The 21,168-nt window shown below is 41.3% G+C and overlaps 1 protein-coding gene across 5 annotated transcripts in view; it reads right to left on the reverse strand.

Annotated features, from left to right (window-relative positions):
- Window positions 1-21,168, reverse strand: part of LOC112260451 (ras GTPase-activating protein nGAP) — a 90,611-nt gene that overhangs the window by 67,091 nt on the left and 2,352 nt on the right. For 3 of the 5 annotated variants that reach the window (XM_024435566.2, XM_024435567.2, XM_024435565.2), the window contains exon 1: window positions 612-1,332. The exons of 1 other annotated variant lie outside the window; for it this stretch is intronic. In XM_024435566.2, coding sequence (XP_024291334.1) covers window positions 612-1,155 — 544 coding nt within the window. In that variant the 5' untranslated portion in view covers window positions 1,156-1,332. Of the gene's footprint in view, window positions 1-611; window positions 1,334-21,168 lie in introns of those variants that run through there. One more of the 5 variants, XM_024435568.2, reaches the window with a different exon arrangement.

A 21,168-nucleotide genomic window follows, 5' to 3' on the forward strand; every position in this document is an offset into this window, starting at 1 on the left:
TTAAGGAAAGCTTTGACTATGTACAGACTCAGTGAGCATAGCCTTGCTATTGAGAAAGGCCGCCATAGGCAGACATGGCTCTCAAAAGAAGACAGGCTATGTGCACATTGCCCACAAAATGAGGTGGAAACTAAGCTGCACTTCCTAACCTGCCCAATGTATGACCATATTAGAGACACATATTTCCCTCAGATTACACAGATACAAGAAGAATTCGAAAACAAACCCAATTTTGATAAACTCCCATATCTACTGGGTGAAATTCCACAGTGTGCCATCACAGCAGCAAGATTTGTGACCTGTTGCCACAAGAAAAGGGCAACAAGTGAAGAACAAACACCATTGTAAATACAACCCATATTTATGCTCATTTATTTTCTCTTGTGTACTTGAACCATTTGTACATTGTTACAACACTGTAAATATACATAATGTATGTCTGTATGTGTAATTTTATTGTTTATTTCACTTTTGTATATTATCTACCTCACTTGCTTTGGCAATGTTAACACGTTTCCCATGCCAATAAAGCCCCTTAAATTGAATTGAGAGATTGAGAGAGGGAGTGACTGAGTGAGAGAGTAGAGAGAGTAGAGAGAGAGCTCTCCTACCAGGCACTTGGTTCTCAGGGTCTGGCTCATCCTTGATGCTGAGAATCCTACTGATCCTCTGTGATACAGAGGACAACAGGCCGTGGACAAAGGGGACATTTTGCTCCTGCTCGTCTAAGCGCACCTTCCTGACTGCAGTCTGCTTTGTGCTGCTGCCAGCCCCTGGCTCTGACACAGACCTTTGGTAGGGAATCAGGGAGAGCAGAGACCGCATCCTCCCCTGCCCACTGTGCTGCTCCACAGGTCCGGTACTGCTGGTGGTGGTGGTAGTCCTCCTAGGTAGACTCAATACCCTGAAGTGGATAGGTTCCATTACGATGTGAACATTACTGTCCAACCTCGGCACGTTTGGTATTTTAGGTGTCAGCCTGGCAGAGGTCCTCCACTCGTAGCCACTCAGTGGCTGCTCAGGAGAGGACTTGGAGTGCTGCTTCAGCCAGCGCGTTCTGTAATGGTGCCAGTGGTAAGAACCCTCCATGCCAAACTGAGGTGGTTTCGGACCGGATTGTCTGCTGTGCTCTGGAAACTTTCTCGGTAGACTCATAATCGAATGTAAACCTAAAAGCTTTCAGATGAAGGTCACCATCGAATGGCTGCTAAACCTGATGGTTGGTTGACAGCTTTGTAATATTTTAACAGACTACAGCGACCATTTCTTTGTGTATTGGTAATGTTCCGTATTTGAGTAGTACGTTTCAGGTCTGAGAGTTCAGTATCTTGCTTACTGGCTGACTGTAGCCTTCCTGAGAGGAAGTGGGGTGTCAGATGTATACGTAAGCTTCCTTAGACGCTCCAATCAGATGCTTTTATACTGTAGGCCTCAGGTTGTGGTTTTCCGTATCAACAGTCAAGATTTTTTTTTGAGATCGGTCTTGGAGATCTTGTTAAAAGATGGAAAGGACTGTTTGTTGTCATTACTGCGCCATGATATGAATATACATTTTTCATAGACGTCACAAACACCCCGAAGACTAGGCAATGTTTCTCAATCAGATGTTCCAACAAAATATTGCATTATGTACATTGTGTAACTTCCACTGTCAGCATAACAGTCTAGACAGCATAAATAGGCCACAATACTGCTGCAATCCATTTGCTACAAAACACATTATGTCGGCTAAATTAAATTAGACCTCTGCCATTCACTGGAGTCCTTCACACATTTAAAATGTAAGTGTGAAGAAGACCTCCAGAGGGGTTTTTAGTTGTAGGGCATAATTAACCAACGTTACACTTGAGAGCAAAAGAAAAAAACATTATGCCTTTTGACATTTCAAGTACACCTAATTTAAAACAGGAGATGGGAGCATTAGTAAGTAATTCAAACCATTTATGATTGTCAAGGGAGTGCCATTAACTCCAGGGAACTGGAGGGGGTGTCTTTAACACCGGGGAACATAACAGTATCCATGATGGGGACTGTGTGTCAATGGATGCTGAAGTAGTTTAGCGCATACACTCATCGAGTTAAGAGCGAAAAGTGCAACACTGGCAATTCCACAGTGAAGTGGTCCTGAACATGGAAAATGTTTTGATTACACATGTTCTCATGGGTATACTTCCTATTCAATACCCATTACTAGCATTCACAAAATGTTGGTTATTGGAGTCATTCCTCAAATATCAATCATAACATCCATTCAACCCAGCCACTGTGGCATTTTCCATCATCAACTACCACATGACGTAGACCATGTGGCTTATACAGTGGGGACAACAAGTATTTGATAACCTGCTAAATTGGCAGGTTTTCCTACTTACAAAGCATGTAGAGGTCTGTAATTTTTATCATAGGTACACTTCAACTGTGAGAGACGGAATCTAAAACAAAACATCCAGAAAATCACATTGTATGATTTTTAAGTAATTAATTTGCATTTTATTGCATGACATAAGTATTTGATACATCAGAAAAGCAGAACTTAATATTTGGTACAGAAACCTTTGTTTGCAATTACAGAGATCATATGTTTCCTGTAGTTCTTGACCAGGTTTGCACACACTGCAGCAGGGATTTTGGCCCACTCCTCCATACAGACCTTCTCCAGATCCTTCAGGTTTCGGGGCTGTCCTTGGGCAATACGGACTTTCCGCTCCCTTCAAAGTTTTTCTATTGGGTTCAGGTCTGGAGACTGGCTAGGCCACTCCAGGACCATGAGATGCTTCATATGGAGCCACTCCTTAGTAGCCCTGGCTGTGTGTTTCAGATCGTTGTCATGCTGGAAAACCCAGCCACGACCCATCTTCAATGCTCTTACTGAGGGAAGGAGGTTGTTGGCCAAGATCTCGTGATACATGGCCCCATCCATCCTCCCCTCAATACGGTGCAGTCGTCATGTCCCCTTTACAGAAAAGCATCCTCAAAGAATGATGTTTCCACATCCATGCTTCATGGTTGGGAAGGTGTGTTTGGGGTTGTACTCATCCTTCTTCTTCCTCCAAACACGGCAAGTGGAGTTTAGACCATAAAGCTCTATTTTTGTCTCATCAGACCACATGACCTTCTCCCATTCCTCCTCTGGATCATCCAGATGGTCATTGGCAAACTTCAGACAGGCCTGGACATGCGCTGGCTTGGGCAGGGGGACCTTGCGTGCGCTGCAGGATTTTAATCCATGGCGGCGTAGTGTGTTACTAATGGTTTTCTTTGAGACTGTGGTCCCAGCTCTCTTCAGGTCATTGACCAGGTCCTGCCATGTAGTTCTGGGCTGATCCCTCACCTTCCTCATGATCATTGATGCCCTACGAGGTGAGATCTTGCTTAGAGCCCCAGACCGAGGGTGATTGACCGTCATCTTGAACTTCTTCCATTTTTTAATAATTGCTCCAACAGAGTTGTTGCCTTCTCACCAAGCTGCTTGCCTATTGTCCTGTAGCCCATCCCAGCCTTGTGCAGGTCTACAATTTTATCCCTGATGTCCTTACACAGCTCTCTGGTCTTGGCCATTGTGGAGAGGTTGGAGTCTGTTTGATTGAGTGTGAGGACAGCTGTCTTTCATACAGGTAACGAGTTCAAACAGGTGCAGTTAATACAGGTAATGAATGGAGAACAGGAAGGCTTCTTAAAGAAAAACGAACAGGTCTGTGAGAGACGGAATTCTTACTGGTTGGTAGGTTATCAAATACTTATGTCATGCAATAAAATGCAAATTAATTACTTAAAAATCATACAATGTGATTTTCTGGATTTTTGTTTTAGATTCCGTCTCTCACAGTTGAAGTGTACCTATGATTAAAAAAATTACAGACCTCTACATGCTTTTTAAGTAGGAAAACCTGCAAAATCAGCAGTGTATCAAATACTTGTTCTCCCCACTGTATGTCACTCACTCGGCTGCCGGCCACCCCGAACTGAATGGCATGGTGTCATAAATATTAATGTGTCCTGCTAAATGTGGTGCCCTGGCTGGGCCCCAGTCCTCTGTGATCAGAGAGGAAATGGGAGAGGAGTCCCACTGGGGGCTAGCTACAGGCCATAGTCACTCCGCCTTGCCTTTGTCATCGGGGCTTATTGGAGTGCACATCCTTATCAGGGACAGAAATGGAGGGAGCACAACTTGAAACCCACCACAGCAAGACTGACGATTGAAAACCTTGATATGGATGCTTTAGTTTTAGAAGAAAGAAAAGCATGGCTGTGTCACAAGTGTCACAATATTTCCTTAGTATATCGACTACTGAAACTGGTTCAGTTATGGCCTAAAATAAGTGTTCATATGGGTAGAATATTGTAACCTAGGCATATATACATTTGTTCATATAGGCAGAACATTGTATATAAATGAATTAATATGGTTATATAAAGGCTGAAGGCTAAAAACAGCCTATACTACATATTGGCCTATATCTAGTTTCTGTAATATAGTTTCATTTTAAATATTGTATTTTCTCTAGTTTTCACACCATTCATCAACACCAACCAATCACTATAAAACAAAAAGGCTTTATTTATAAACAAAAAGGCTTAGAAAAATAAAAATTATTGGGCAAGTATGCCTTAAACATTTTATTAAGTATGACCTAAAACTAGAGCCGTCTCTTAGGCATCATGGTCTTTTAGGTAACATTAATACATTCTAATAACGTTTAAGCTGTCCAAAATTGTGTGACATAAAAAAAAAACACTTTTCGTTCCTTGTATTAATGGCAGTGTTTGCCTTTCAATATAATAAGCATCTTTCTGTGAAATTAGACTTTTTTTTATCATCAGCTGATTCATTTTTGACAGCAGTTGTGAAATACAGTGCCTTGAGGAAACATTCATACCTCTTGAAGTAATCCACATTTTGTTGTGTTTCAGTCCGAATTTAAAATGGATTAAATATATTTTTTTCTAACTCATCTATATATACACACACACACACAAACACCCCATAATGACAAAATTAAAACATGTTTTAGACATTTCTGCAAATTTATTCAAAATGAAATACAGAAATATCTCATTTACATAAGTATTCACACCCCTGAGATAATACTTTATAGAAGCACCCTTAGCAGCTATGAGTGAGTCTTTGTGGGGAAGTCTCAGAGCTTTCCACACCTGGACTGTGCAACATTACATTTGTTTATTTATTTTGTATTATTCTTCAAGCTCTGTCAAATTGGTTGTGGATCATTGCTAGACAACCATTTTCAGGTCTTGCCATAGATTTTCAAACTGATTTAAGTCAACTGTAATTCAGCCACTCCAGAACATTCACTGTCTTCTCAGTAAGCAACTCTAATGTAGATTTGGCCTTACGTTTTGGGTTATTGTCCTGCTGAAAAGTGAATTAATCTCCCAGTGCCTGGTGGAAAGCAGACTGAACCAGGTTTTCCTCTAGGACTTTGCCTGTGCTTAGCTCCATTCTGTTTCTTTTTTATCCTGAAAAACTCCCCGGTCCTTAAACCTCAGAGCTACCCCCTACTTTTTTTTCAATTTCCGCCTGAAGACATACCCAAATCTAACTGCCTGGAGCTCAGGCACAGAACCAAGGATATGCATATTCTTGATACCATTTGAAAGAAAACACTCTGAAGTTTGTGTAAATGTGAATTGAATGTAGGAGAATAACACAATAGATTTGGTTTAGATAATACAATGAAAAAAAACATGTTTTTTTTTATCTTCATCTTTAAAATGAACAAGATAAAACAAACATTCAGATAGGATGATGGGGACAATTTCAGTGAAAATCACAAGAAGGCAACAGTACTTGTGCAAAGTTTCAGAATGATAACTTCCTAAATGAGTGTGCTACATGACATTTATCATGAAGTCACCCAGGTGTCCCACACAAAAGTAGCCCAAATGTACCCAAGTGGGCAAATTGGTGAAGTTATACATTTTGAATGGAAAAACTATATACAAAATATATACAAAATACCCCCCCCCCAAAATGGAGAAGAAACATGAAAAAAAATATATACACATTTACAAAATAACACTTTCAATATTTGGAAGACCCTCAGTCCTCTTCACAATATTATGCTGCTGATGCCAGGTGCCATAGCACATCCATGCCTGCAGAAATACATTTGGGTAGATGAACACCACTTGTGGCAGGAGCTGGATGAACCAGCTTCAGTGGGGGATGGACACCTTGGCACTGGGGGCTCCCATTCGGAGTCAGTGTCACTTTAAAAGAAAATGTTCAGTTAGAATAGCTTCACATATGAGCCCTGTATCAACAGGTATAATAAACAGATATACAGTGGGACAAAAAAGTATTTAGTCAGCCACCAATTGTGCAAGTTCTCCCACTTAAAAAGATGAGAGAGGCCTGTAATTTTCATCATAGGTACACTTCAACTATGACAGACAAAATGAGAAAAAAAATCCAGAAAATCACATTGTAGGATTTTTTATGAATTTATTTGTAAATTATGGTGGAAAATAAGTATTTGGTCAATAACAAAAGTTTATCTCAATACTTTGTTATATACCCTTTGTTGGCAATGACAGAGGTCAAACGTTTTCTGTAAGTCTTCACAAGGTTCTCACACACTGTTGCTGGTATTTTGGCCCATTCCTCCATGGAGATCTCCTCTAGAGCAGTGATGTTTTAGGGCTGTTGCTGGGCAACACGGACTTTCAACTCCCTCCAAAGATGTTCTATGGGGTTGAGATCTGGAGACTGGCTAGGCCACTCCAGGACCTTGAAATGCTTCTTACGAAGCCACTCCTTCGTTGCCCGGGCATGGTGTTTGAAAGACCCAGCCACGTTTCATCTTCAATGCCCTTGCTGATGGTAGGCTTTGTTACTTTGGTCCCAGCTCTCTGCAGGTCATTCACTAGGTCCCCCCGTGTAGTTCTGGGATTTTTGCTCACCGTTCTTGTGATCATTTACTGATAACAAGTGCAAACAGGTGCCATTATTACAGGTAACGAGTGGAGGACAGAGGAGCCTCTTAAAGCAGTTACAGGTCTGTGAGAGCCAGAAATCTTGCTTGTTTGTAGGTGACCAAATACTTATTTTCCACCATAATTTGCAAATAAATTCATTTAAAAAATCCTACAATGTGATTTTCTGTATTTTCTTTTCTCATTTTGTCTGTCATTGTTGAAGTGTACCTATGATGAAAATTACAGGCCTCTCATCTTAAGTGGGAGAACTTGCACAATTGGTGGCTGACTAAATACTTTTTTGCCCCACTGTATATAGAGTACAGGGAACATAAGGTTGAATATATTATTATAGACCTGCTAGATTTACTGTCTCATTTATATTATGACATTTCAGCTAGATCTACTGTCTCTATTATATTATGACAGACCAGGTAGATCTACAGTTTTTATTATATTACAACATACCAGCTGGATCTACTGTCTCCATTTCACTTTGGCCATTGTTGTGGGCCTGGCCTCCCCTCAACAACCTCAAATAGGCTATTTCATTTCACAAATAATATTTTATATTATTAATTTCAAACAACGGCATTAGCATGAGAATAACTTACCAGTCCAAAACGATGTCCTCTCCGTACAAAAAATATTCCTCCATTTGGGAATCGCTAAATGAATCGTCCTCGATCAATTTCTTCTAAAATTGTGTGTACATCTGTAGATATAGACTTAGATTTAGCTTTTCCTGATTTCGTCGCCATACTGATTGATATATAAACAGCTGAATATGCGCTTTACCAAAACAATGCTGTGCGCAACATGCGTTGCTCCTTCCGGTATGAATCGTCAATGGCGAATGAACCTCTTTACGCCGGAGTTTACTACATGGGTTGGTCTTCCAACACATAAACATTACATATTGCCGTTTACCTCAACTCATTGGCTATCTACCCAGCTAGATTTCAAGACGATCAGTGGTCATTGGGTTAAAATACAGTCAATCAACGAAACAGCGGGCAAATCATTGAAGCACAATGATGTCATTACTTGTCGTCTTCAAATCGGTTTCTTTCAGTCAATACATCCCGCGAAATGACCCTTCAGGTTTGGTTGTGTTACAAACAAACCAGTTGATTGCAATGAAACCAAACATGACTGGAAAAGTCACGTTCTGTGTGTGCATTTACCTCGAATGTGTCGTCGAAAATGGAATGAGACGGAATTCACGACACAAGCGGTTCACAAAATGTTTCGTGTTAGGCTATAAAAATGTATTTTATCAAACAAAAAAACATTCATTGTGTAACAATGAGCATTGGGATTGCAAACAGAGGAAAATCGTCAAAGGTAAACAATTTATTTTATTGCAGTTTGTGATTTTGTTACGCCTGCGCTGGTTGAAATAGATGTTTTTTATGGGGCTCTATCCTCAGATAATCGCATCGTATTCTTTCGCAGTAAATCCTTTTTTAAATCTGACAACGCAGTTGGATTAGCAAGATTCTAGGCTTTCGACACGTGAGACACTTGTATTTTCATGAATGTTTAATATGACTATTTATGTAGCGATCACCGTATGTTGTCGAATTACAGCCCGCTACCGGGTTCCGTGCGCAGAGAGGTTAACCCATAGGGCTCCTGAGTGGCACAGCAGTCTAAGGCACTGCATCACAATGCTAGAGGCATCACTAGAGACCCTGGTTCGATCGCAGGCTGTATCACAACCGGCCGTGATCGGGAGTCCCATAGGGTGGCGCACAATTGGCCCAGCGTCGCCCGGGTTAGTGGAGGGTTTGGCTGGAGTAGGCCATCACTATAAATAAGAATTTGTTCTTGACTGATTTGCCTAGTTAAATAAAGGTTAAATAAAAACATAATGCAGCCACCACTATGCTTGGAAATATTGAGAGTGGAACTCAGTAATATATTGCGTTGGATTTGGCCCAAACATAACACTTTGTATAAAGAAAAAAAGTGAATTGCTTTGCCCCATTTTTTGCAGTATTACTAACATTTGTAAAAAAAATATATATATATATATATATATATATTAAATCTGAAAAATAAAACACTAATAGAACGCATTCGGAAAAATATTCAGACCCCCTTCGCTTTTTCTACATTTTGCTATATTACAGCCTTATCCTAAAATGGATTAAATACATGTATTTCCTCATCAATCTACACACAACAATGCCATAAGACAAAGCGAAAACAGGTTTAGAAATGTTAGCAAATGTATTAAAAATAGAAAACAGAAACACCATATTTAAATAAGTATTCAGATCCTTTGCTATTAGACTCAAAATTGAGCTCAGGTGCATCCTGTTTCCATTGATCATCCTTGAGATGTTTCTACAACAACATTGCAGTCCACCTGTGGTAAATTCAATTGATTGGACATGATCTGGAAAGGCACACACACCTGTCTATATAAAAAGGTCCCACAGTTGACAGTGCATGTCAGAGCAAAAAACAAGCCATGAGGTTGAAGGAATTGTTCGTAGAGCTCCGACACAGGACTGTGTCGAGGCACAGATCTGGGTACCAAAAGGTGTAAGCAGCATTGAAGGTCCCCAAGAACACACTGGCCTCCATCATTCATAAATGGAAGAAGTTTGGTACCACCAAGACTCTTCCTGGAGCTGGCCGCCCAGCCAAACTGAGCAATCGGGGGAGAAGTGTCTTGGTCAGGGAGATGGGAGAACCTTCCTGAAGGACAACCTTCTCTGCAGCACTCCACCAATCAGGCAAGACGGAAGCCACTCCTCAGTAAAAGGCACGACAGCCTGCTTGGAGTTTGCCAAAAGGCACCTAAAGCACTCTCAAACCATGAGAAACAATATTCTTTGGTCTGATGAAACCAAGATTGAACTCTTTGGCCTGAATGCCAAGCGTCATGTCTGGAGTGTGGCACCATCCCTACGGTGAAGCATGGTGGTGGCAGCATCGTGCTGTAGGGATGCTTTTCAGCGGCAGAGACTGGGAGACAAGTCAGGATCGAGGGAAAGATGAGCGGAGGAAAGTACGGAGAGATCCTTGATGAAAACTTGCTCCAGAGCGCTCAGGACTTCAGACAGGGGCTAAGGTTCAACTTCCAACAGGACAATGACCTTACTCACACAGCGAAGACAACGCAGGAGTGGCTTTGAGTCAAGTCTCTCAATGTTTTTGAGTGGCCCAGTCACAGCCCGGACTTGATCCCAATCAAACAAATACGTGTGTGTGAGTGAGTGAGTGAGTGAGTGAGTGAGTGAGTGCAGACTGTTTTTACAGTCTTGCTTTGACCACCAGACGACAGAAAGAAAAAAACTTAACATAACAGTATACCAGTGGAAGGGAAGACAGTAGCAGGTGACCCAACTGTGGTTTGTGGCTACCAATCCAAATGCAGTTCCCAAATACAATTAAAAAACGGCAAAAATCGGTGTCCAAAAATATCGATTTCCGATTGTTGAAAACTTGAAATCGGCCCTAGTTAAATCGGCCATTCCGATTAATCGGTCCACCTCTAGTAGACAGACTTGTCTTTCTTGCTTGTAACTTGTCAGACAAGAACTACCCCAACATAAACTGCTATGTGACATTAGGCTGACAGTTATAATGCATATTGACTTGCACCATATTCTTTTTTAACTTCTTGCTCATGACTTAAGGGTTTACAGCTTAAAAAAAAAGTTGATGTTATTTGTGAGTTGTACTTCTAACAATAAATAAGAAACAAAGGAAATATGTACCTTTTAAACATTATTTGATTAATATCATGATAATTATATTTATCAAATTAAATATATATCTATCGTGATAATTTGTTTTCCATATCGCCCAGACCTAGTAGTGTGTACGGCCCAGTACATCACTGGGGCTAAGCTGCCTAACATCCAGGACCTCTAAAGAGGTATCAGAGGATGGCCCTAAAAATGGTCAAAGACTCCAGCCACCCCAGTTATAGACTGTTCTCTCTGCTACCGCATGGCAAGCGGTATCGGAGCGCCAAGTCTAGGTTCAAAAGGCTTCTCAACAGCTTTTACCCCCAAACCATAAGACTCCTGAACAGGTGATCAAATGGCTACCCGGACTATTTGCATTGTTTCCCGCCACTCACCACCCCAACCTCTCTTTTATGCTGCTACTACTCTCTGTTTATCATCTATGCATATTCACTTTAACTATACCTTACATATTACCTCAGTTAGCCCGACTAACTGATACCCAACGAACATTGACTCTGTACCGGTACTGTTATTTTCAGTTTTTTTTAAACTTATCTATTGTTTACCTAATATCCATTTTTTTCTTTAAAAAATTGCACTGTTGATTAGGGCTTGTAAGCATAATACTGTAAGGTCTCCTACACCTGTTGTATTCGGCGCATGTGATAAATAAACTTTGATTTCTACTGTTGTTCTCTCTGTATTATGGAGGCTTAGTTGATTGTTCATGCAAAGCATTAAGTCTAAATTTGAGAGAATTTGGTATTAGTAAGGAGAGGATGGTGTGGGTGACTGACTCATGTCTTTTGGGGGTGGGTATCATGTGTGAAGGTTAGTATGCATGATCTATTGACATGGGGGGAAAAAAATACAAAATCCCCAATACACTAAACTATCTACAAGACCAGTGCTAAACTTTCCACAAGACTTTTCACACCCTTGCAGTCAGGTCTTCAGCATGGGGGAGGGGTAGTTAGTATACTCTTCTAGACAACTCACTATTGTTGGCAGTACTTGTCTATGCACCAGTACAACTGTAGGTGCTCATATACAACAATACACGACTAGAAGTTCGACAAATCAAGCCCCCCTCAAACTTTTCACATCTTCGTTAACGGCCCATCTCAATGCCCCATTATTGAATGAGTAACAAAACGTATACCAGTCTACTGTACCCTTTTGTTTGTTTACAGATGAACATCGTTTATTGTATGGTTACACATCCTCATGGTCAGTCTTCATGTCTTTCCAGGAGACTTGCATTAAACAAATCTTCCGCAAGAGGTCGAAGCAGTGGGTGGTGAAGAAAGTGTCTGAAAGGCTAGTCCACCTGGCTGAAGTGCAGAAAGAACCAGACACAGTTGTCTTCAAGGAGCCAGAGTCACAGCCCCCCAAACCAAACATCCCTGCCAACACTGCCAAAGCCTGCTGAACCAGCTGCCATTAGCCAACACAAGAAGAGGTTCACCAGCTGGAGAACATTCTGGAACTTGCCTGGAACATTCAACCAACACAACATCCATATTCAGTTAGATTGACGTTGTAGTATAATATAGAACACCTAGTATGCTCACAACTGCATTGTGGTATATATACTGCCAGCTGTTGTACATACTGTAAATAATGGTGTTTTATATAATATTTGTATGGACAAGTGACTAAATGATTCCAGCTGCATCAGAAACCAATAAAGTGTTGACTTCAACTCAGACACACCAGTAGGGATGTCAAACATTTGCCTGCCAACAGTACTTAGCACCCACCTCTGAACAGAGTGTCAGAGTTGGCAGTCAATCTCTTTTGTGTGTTCACACAGCAAAGACCTTGAAGTCGTCAGCCACTCAGCCTTGTTAAAATACTCCAGAATGTGGCAGTAGCGTTGTTTGGCAATGCATGTCCGTTTTGTTTGTGTGTGTGTGTGTGTATGTGAGTGGCTTTATGTTCTAGTCAACGTAGCGTGAGAATGAGACCGCCAAATATGCATTGCGAGACAACAACCTTTTCGATTGAAGAGTTGTTGCCTGATGACAGTTAGACTGACTTACTATTCCAGTCCCATAACTCATCTCCCTGAGAGTCTGGCTGATGCTTCTCCCATTGTGACGTAAGGGTAAATACTGTCTCCGATCTGGAGCACAGGAAAAATGACATTGGGCTGCTGGAATGGCTTTATCCAATGGCCACATTGACGTCTTTATTCAGCCCTGTCGGAAATCAGGACTGTACCCAGGACCCATGAGAGCATGAACACCGCCCGATCTAAAAATAGCACCTTGCCATTAAAAAGGGCAATAAATCAGACCATGAATAATAGTGAGTGAAGAGGGGGGGGTAATAGGGTGACAAAGCATTAAACATCCCCCTGCAAAATACTAATGTCTGTGTTTTAAATGGCACCCTATACCCAGGGCTATGGTCAAAAGTAATGCACTATGGGCCTATAGGAAAGGAGTGTTCAAATCTTACTCTGATGTCCGGAGTACTGCTGGTTCTCTGATAAAACCCGCAGTATGGTATGGTATGGTATGGTATTTGACACCCCAACCAGCCAAGAGGTGTTAAATTATTTCTCTTCATGAGAGGAAACATGGCTTAATGCTGTTATAATAACGCTAAATAGCTGCATAAAATGATTATCCCATCACTGGAATTCAACAGCTTAGCTACACCAAAGGGACTACAAAACAGAAAAAGGCATCGGAGAAAACAGCAACTCAATCAGTACACAAAACTAGCTCAAGTCATTCTCTTAACACACAATCAGCCTAGTTTCCTAACCTGTGTGTTCTTCCACTCACCAGGATGATAGAAAAACTGAAACACAAGTGCTTTTTTTTTTTTTTAAACAGCACAGGTTAGTTTCTTGTTTTGATTTTCAGAAGGGCAGGGAAATCCTGCCCCCCATCCCAACCCCCTAATGACAGCATGGCTGCTTTGGTGCAAGCTGGGGTGGGACAGAAGAACACAGGGAACATTCCATTTCCTCCTCTGATCTCCCTCTGCTGAGCCATTGTAGGGTGGTTGGGAGGGAGGGCATACAATGATAGACGTAGACCTAATCTCCCTCTTCTCCCCATCACTCTTCTGTAGACACAACACTTCATTTCAAACCTGTTATGGTGCTGCATAGCCGTTTACCTCGTTTCTAGATAGCACAACACTTATGCAGCATTGACCTTGGTAAATGAGGTGGTTTAGAGCTGTTCAATTCCAGTTCTGAAGGCCTGAAACACTTCTTCTGGTTTTTGTTTCTACCTGGTAGTTAATTGCACTCACCTGGTGTCCCAGGTCTGAATTAGTCCCTTATTAAAAGGAGAGGATGGAAACCAGGAGTGTTACGGCCCTCCACGACCGACCTTGAACAGCCCTGGTTTAGAGAGAGGATTAATCTTCCAGTGCAGGAAGCATTTCTCTCCTTTGTTAAAGATGACCAATAAACCATGTCTCCTCTCTCCAAGAGAGAGTTTTCCTCACAGTGACACACAACCAAAGTGCGAGGTTCATATCTAGCCTATTAGTCTAGGCAGCCTACCAATAAATCTTCTATATCATATAAAATGTAACCTGAATTTGTAACGAGTGGCAGGAGGAAGGGAAAAAGAAAGGTTCAGCCAAAATATTATTTCAAATAGCATGGTGACTTGGCAAGGTACAAAAAAACAAAACAAAAATGAACATTCATGATAGGGGCGTTAAGATGACAGATCCAATCCTCCATGTAGAGGCCTATACATCCTTGTGTGGTGTGTCATGTGTGAATAAGCTGGGAAAAAACAAGACAGACTCCCACAGTCCCCATCCAATATGAATAAGAAAACCTCTCGGGCTGCAGCCTATGACCTGGCCCCAGTTAACAGGCTCCTACCATACAATCAGAAGGTTCTCTAAAATACTGCCAAATATCCTTAAGCCCTTCACAGTTGCCAAGATGCCTGCTGCTACAAAACAAACTGAAAATAGCCACCCTGCCCTGCACTCCTGACCATTAAGCAGGATTTTCAACAGCCATTTATTTCTGCCTCACTTTCTCTTGGCAAGCCTGCTTCGCTTTGCAGAGCACTGAGTGTTGGTGTGCGATTGAAAAACCATTCAGTAATTTCATGTGTAGAGTGAAACAGTCAGTGTAAATAACTCAAAGAGGAAATGTTCACAGGCGGATTAGGCTATATCATGTCATAATATTTTGGAGTTCCTGGTCTTGTATTTCAACAAACGTCGACAAAGCAGTGGAGAAGAAAGATGCAGATGCATGCTTAGCTACGATCTTCTTTCAGTAGTAGGATGGTTGAAGACCATGTCTGTCATTCATGAGACACTAAGGGTCTGCTGTAAAGCCATCTAGATGAGCTTGACACCATTAAAACCAACACCATTACAAAACACTGTACAGTGTGTTTTTCGGGACTTTTACCATTGAAAACCCTGAGGCCATAGTACTGAAACCCTTAGAACTGATGTCACCTCATAGTTTGCTTGTTCACCAAACACACACAGGGGCAGTTTCCTGGACACAGATTTAATTGTGAGGATGACCACAAAGCATTTTCACCATGAGCAAAAACTCCTGGTTTTCTACCCAAAGTCACAAAGAAAATGTTGTGACAGTTTCGATAAACACAAGAGACCAGCAAAATGGACAAAAAGGGCAGTAGAGGGAACAGCGGCATTTTGTGGTCAAAACCTGGTACTTTCACTTAATTTATAGGGAAAATGTAAGCGACGTTAATGACAAATACCTCGGGAATACATAACATAGTAAAAGCTGCAAAGAAAATATTCCACGTCGCAGCTTAATATAACTTGTCAAACAGAGAACTGATACTGTGTACTGGCCATTGGGGTGGGCGTGGTGTGGTGTTTGGGGGTCCATGGATGGAGTTTGATAACTTTATGGGATTCTTCACGTTATTAACAATGATTTAAGAGGTTTTTGTGCAAATCGGACATTGGGTACTACATTTATTGAATATTATATGAATCAAGGGTAGCATTCCAGAGGGACATCAGAGACTAACGTTCTTTGCTTCACGGAAACATGGCTCACTGGAGAGACGCTATCCGAGGCGGTGCAGCCAACGGGTTTCTCCACGCATCGCGCCGACAGAAACAAACATCTTTCTGGTAAGAAGAGGGGCGGGGGCGTATGCCTTATGGCTAACGTGACATGGTGTGATGAAAGAAACATACAGGAACTCAAATCCTTCTGTTCACCTGATTTAGAATTCACAAGCATTTCGCTACACTCGCATTAACATCTGCTAACCATGTGTATGTGACAAATACAATTTGATTTGATTTGAATCCTATAAATTGAAAATGGCCAATTCTCAGAGATCAAATTATATTTCAACAAAATAATGTTGTGGAAATGATAATCTGTTTTGCCCTACAGAAACAATTGCAGAACAATCTGAGATGGTGGGTGTCGAAATCCTCTTCTGCTTTTTGAGGTCTGAACATTTTTTTATTCAGTCCCTGTTTATTTATTGTTTTGAATAACAGGCTGTATTGAATGAAAGGCAAAAGGTCTAGACGTAGGCTATTCCCGCTCTCCTATCCCTTAACCACCATTGGAGCTGTGAGATGAAATCAGGGCAAAGGTTTGAATCTTCGGTGCAGTAGTACGATGAGGCACATCCTGGAAGACTAAAGCGTCTGTTCATTCAACACTGCTCATGTTGCAGCTTTACATAGAGGGATCTTTTATGACATGTTCACCTCAGTCAAACCCTAGACAACAAGACAATTTGTTCATTTGATTTCAGAACTAAGCAAAAAAACATTTAGGCCTCATGTTCCCGCTAAACTGAGCATGTGTGTGGCCGCACACCTCCGCCAGGACAGCCGCGCAGAAATGCAACAAACCAAAAACAATCTACATTTGTTTTAGGCAGAGCCAGAGTGCATCAGAGTACAATTCTATTGATGGGTGATTGTTAAATTGTTTCCCCCCCCCCTCAATCTACACACAACACCTTTGGCAGCGATTACAGCCTCAAGTCTTCTTGGGTATGACATTACACGCTTGGCACATCTGTATTTAGGGAGGATCTCCGAATCGTCTCTGCAGATCCTCTCAAGCTCTGTCAGGTTGGATGGGGAGCGTCGCTGCACAGCTATTTTCAGATATCTCCAGAGATGTTCGATCATGTTCAAGTCTGGATTCTGGCTGGGCCACTCAAGGACATTGAGAGACTTCCCGAAGTCACTCCTGCATTGTATTGGTTGTGTGCTTAGGGTCGTTGTCCTGTTGGAAGGTGAACCTGAATGGCTCAGTTTGGACAGGGGGCCAGCTCCAGGAAGAGTCTTGGTGGTTCCAAACTCCTTTCATTTAATAATGATCGAGGCCACTGTGTTCTTGGGGACCTTCAATGCTGCAGAGATATTTTGGTACCCTTCCCCAGATCTGTGCCTCGACACAATCCTGTCTCAGAGCTCTACGAACAATTCCTTCGACCTCATGGCTTGGTTTTTGCTTTGACATGCACTGTCAACTGTGGGACCTTTTATAGACAGGTGTGTGCCTTTCCAAATCATGTCCAATCAAGTTAGTAGAAACGTCTCAAGGATGATCAATGTAAACAGGATGCACTTGAGCTCAATGTTTAGTCTCATAGCAAAGGGTCTGAAAACGTATGCAAACGAGGTATCTATTTTACATTTATATTTGCAAAAAAAACAAACCTGTTAGAACAAAACCTGTTAGAATAAGGCTGAAATGTTTGGAAAAAGTCAAGGGGTCTGAATACTTTCCAAATGCACTGTACATATATTGTAGTTATTATAGAAGTTTTAGGTTGTAGTTATTATAGGAATTATAGGACTATTTCCCTCTATACCATTTGTATTTCATTAACCTTTGACTATTGGATGTTCTTATAGGCACTTTAGTATTGCCAGTGTAAGAGTATAGCTTCTGTCCCTCTCCTCGCTCCTCCCTGGGCTCGAAACAGCAACACAACAATAACAGCCACCATCGAAGCAGCGTTACCCATGCAGAGCAAGGGGAACAACTACTAGAAGGCTCAGAGCGAGTGACGTTTGAAACGCTATTAGAGCGCGCTAACTAGCTAGCCATTTCACTTCAGTTACACCAGCCTCATCTCGGGCGTTGATAGGCTTGAAGTCATAAACAGCGCAATGCTTGACGCACAACGAAGAGCTGCTGGCAAAACGCCGAAAGTGCTGTTTGAATGAATGTTTACGCACCTGCTTCTGCCTACCACCGCTCAGTCAGATACTTAGATACTTGTATGCTCAGTCAGATTATATGCAACGCAGGACACGCTAGATAATATCTAGTAATATCAACCATATGTAGTTTAATGATTATGATTGATTGTTTTTTATAAGATAAGTTTAATGGTAGCATGCAACTTACCTTGGCTTACTGCATTCGCGTAACAGGCAGTCTCCTTGTGGAGTGCAACGAGAGAGAGGCAGGTCGTTATTGCGTTGGACGAGTTAACTGTAAAGTTGCAAGATTGGATCCCCCGAGCTGACTAGGTGAAAATCTGTTGTTCTGCCCCTGAACGAGGCAGTTAACCCACCGTTCCTAGGCCGTCATTGAAAATAAGAATGTGTTCTTAACCGACTTGCCTAGTTAAATAAAAAAGGTATAAAAAATTATATATATATATAAAAATATAAAAATAAATCGGCAAAAATCGCACCAAAGAATACCGATTTCCGATTGTTATGAAAACTTGAAATCGGCCCTTCCAATTAATCGGTCAACCTCTAGCACATTTTAAGCCATCTTTGAAAAGCGAGTTAGGTAAAAAGCGTGTTTAAGGGGCAGTGTAGTATTTTGGAACAGGCTTAAATATGCAAAAAAGCCAATAGTCAGAGGGTAGCCTACATTGTCTAGTTTTCTGTATGGTAATAATAATGATTTGTACTTTGTAAAGTGGTTCCTTGCATTATACAACAATATAATGTAATTTGCAGTCACCTATTTGGCCCATGGTGTTACATGAATTAATGTCATGCCCTGCATAGTCTAAAAAGTTATGATGATGAATGTAGGCTTGCATTGAACACCACATAGCTTTTCATTTCTATGATATAGCCTATTTTCATGTGAAAATGTTATTGGATTTTCTCTATTTGTTTTCTTGGTAGGCCACTCCTACATTATGCTCAAATTGATACTGGAAGTGGCACAGAATTGAAATTTCCATTTACAAGTCCTGAAATTTGCTCAGTGCCAAAAGAAATTAGCGGGAACATTGTCTATCACAGACAGAACAATGAGACAGATATTTCACTGGATGTATAAATGTTTTGCATCCACATATCGTAGTGAGATGAAGCCCACTGGTGGGCAGAGGGAGAAGATGAAATTAGATGGATTTTGGACGACATTCTGCAAATCTTCTCATCGATGAAACAGTTGATCTCAATACAGTTGTTCCCAAAACTAGAATCTGTTATAAACAGAGTGGAGTAAGGTTTGTAAACGTTACCCTTTGCAAAAGTTTGAAAAACAAATGGCATTGTTTAGAAGGAGTGCAAAGGAAAATTGAGTTACTGCACACGTGCTCTTCACAGGCGTTCCCTAACGGAAATAAGCAGATGATGCTAGAACTCACCAATAGGATCTCGCAAGCCCGTGCTTGGCTCTGCCCCCCCTCCTTACTTGTTCTGCCCACTATGGCTCATTTGTTCCCATTGGAAACGACAAGCTGTCCTTCAAAGATCTGGAATTGGATCTAAAACAGGAAGGGGACTTCCTGTGCTTTCAGGTAACGCCTGGAATCCCAGAATGTTGTCGTGCAGCCAATTCGTCTTTGTGTCGAAGGAATGGGTGGAGGATTTGTAGATACCTGCCTTTATCTGCAGTCAAACACAGGGAGGCCGTCAACCACTGGTCTTCTATGAATGGGAATATAAAACTGTCTAAAACAGCAGGCCATACAAGCAAATTGCACCTCTATGGATAATGTGGGCTACTGAGGACGAACTATGGCAGTAATGGGATTGGTTTATGATTTCAATTTCATTGACTCGATTTAGGCCATTGCCTAAACCGAGAGTTTGGGTGGATTACAAAAAAAACAATTCTGTATTGTTAGAGGACAGGGATTATAAAATCTGTGTTTAACCATAAACTACAGCTAGAGACTTATGATATTGTAATAATTCACTACCAAGCCTACTTCCTTAAATGAGGCATGACTGATTTGAATAGGAGGAGGAGGGCCACTGATAAACCCTTTCTTCGGTCTTCCTTATTCAGTCAAATTTTAATAGGCTTATGCACAATGCCCTTTCTCTGGGTAATGCACTTTGTCAACGTTTTCAAAGGATTCAAGCAGGGCACCACAATCCTTATTAAATGGGACATAATCCTAATCTGTATGGTGCTGTGTTTGATATTCAGGGACAGACAGTTGGATCAAGTCTTGCTTTTGAGTAACACAAACTAACGCTTAGGCATAGGATCTGAAATCTAGGCTGCGCCTACTTTAACAACATGTATTCCCATATCTGGAAATTGCAATTGTTGTTCTGAGTGTTTACTAGCCTAATTGAAGAAATTGTAGACCGCTGCTATGGTGACCCTGAGCACTATATGAGAAGCAGCCATGGCAACCACTCTTTCAGCCTGAATAGAACTAAAATTGCCAGCTCAGCCAACAAGCAAAAACTAGGAGAATAATTGTTCTACCATACCTTGCCATTCCACTGTGGCTGAACACTGGATACTCATTCAACACCAAATAATTGCTGAATAGCCAAAAAAGTTTCCCAGTTCAACTGGCAACCAATGTAATTGAGAATGTATTTATTCTTCAGAAAGTAGGCAACAAACTTCAGTTAAAAATGTAGATCATTTTTGGCCTTTGGTTACATGTCTGGAATTTAATGACAGAACACTAAGAGAAGACAGGGTTTTTTGCTTACTGGAAAAACATGGACATTGGGATCAGCTGGCCCGGCATCCTTATTGAGTTATTTCAGCATTGGAACGCAGTGACGTTGGAACACTGGTGCCTGCTGCTCTGGAATCCTGGCCACTGAGGTCATTCACAGAACTGTCTGCTTACATCACAGCTCCGGCAAGTCATTTGAAAAAGGTAGGGGAGAGGAGGGAAGTGGAGGCAAACATCCTGAGTGTGCTAGGACTCAGAAACAGAGCTGCTGCTGTCCATGGGCCACAGTACAATCACACTATTCACTGCAGCTACAGTAGGCTAGTCACTCGCCTGCTTTAAAACCAAAGATCTCCAGAGCAAAACAAACTAATCTTAAACTCACCTACATACTCAACAGTTCACACTTTCAATTTGAAATACAAGCAGTGACTTTTTTTAATTTTATAGCCACAACAATTAAAACAATGTTAGCCTAAAGCAAAAATCTGAACAGTGACACCCTCTCAATATTTCAGCACATTTGACATCATCCTCATAAATCAGACATCACGTAGCAGTTAAGATTTATTAATGGCCTACTAAATATGGTGTCAACTGACCCCTTAACATCAAGTGACTTTCCCAGGATATTAACA

The sequence above is a fragment of the Oncorhynchus tshawytscha genome, linkage group LG10, assembly GCF_018296145.1.
Source record: "Oncorhynchus tshawytscha isolate Ot180627B linkage group LG10, Otsh_v2.0, whole genome shotgun sequence".
NCBI lineage: Eukaryota > Metazoa > Chordata > Actinopteri > Salmoniformes > Salmonidae > Oncorhynchus > Oncorhynchus tshawytscha.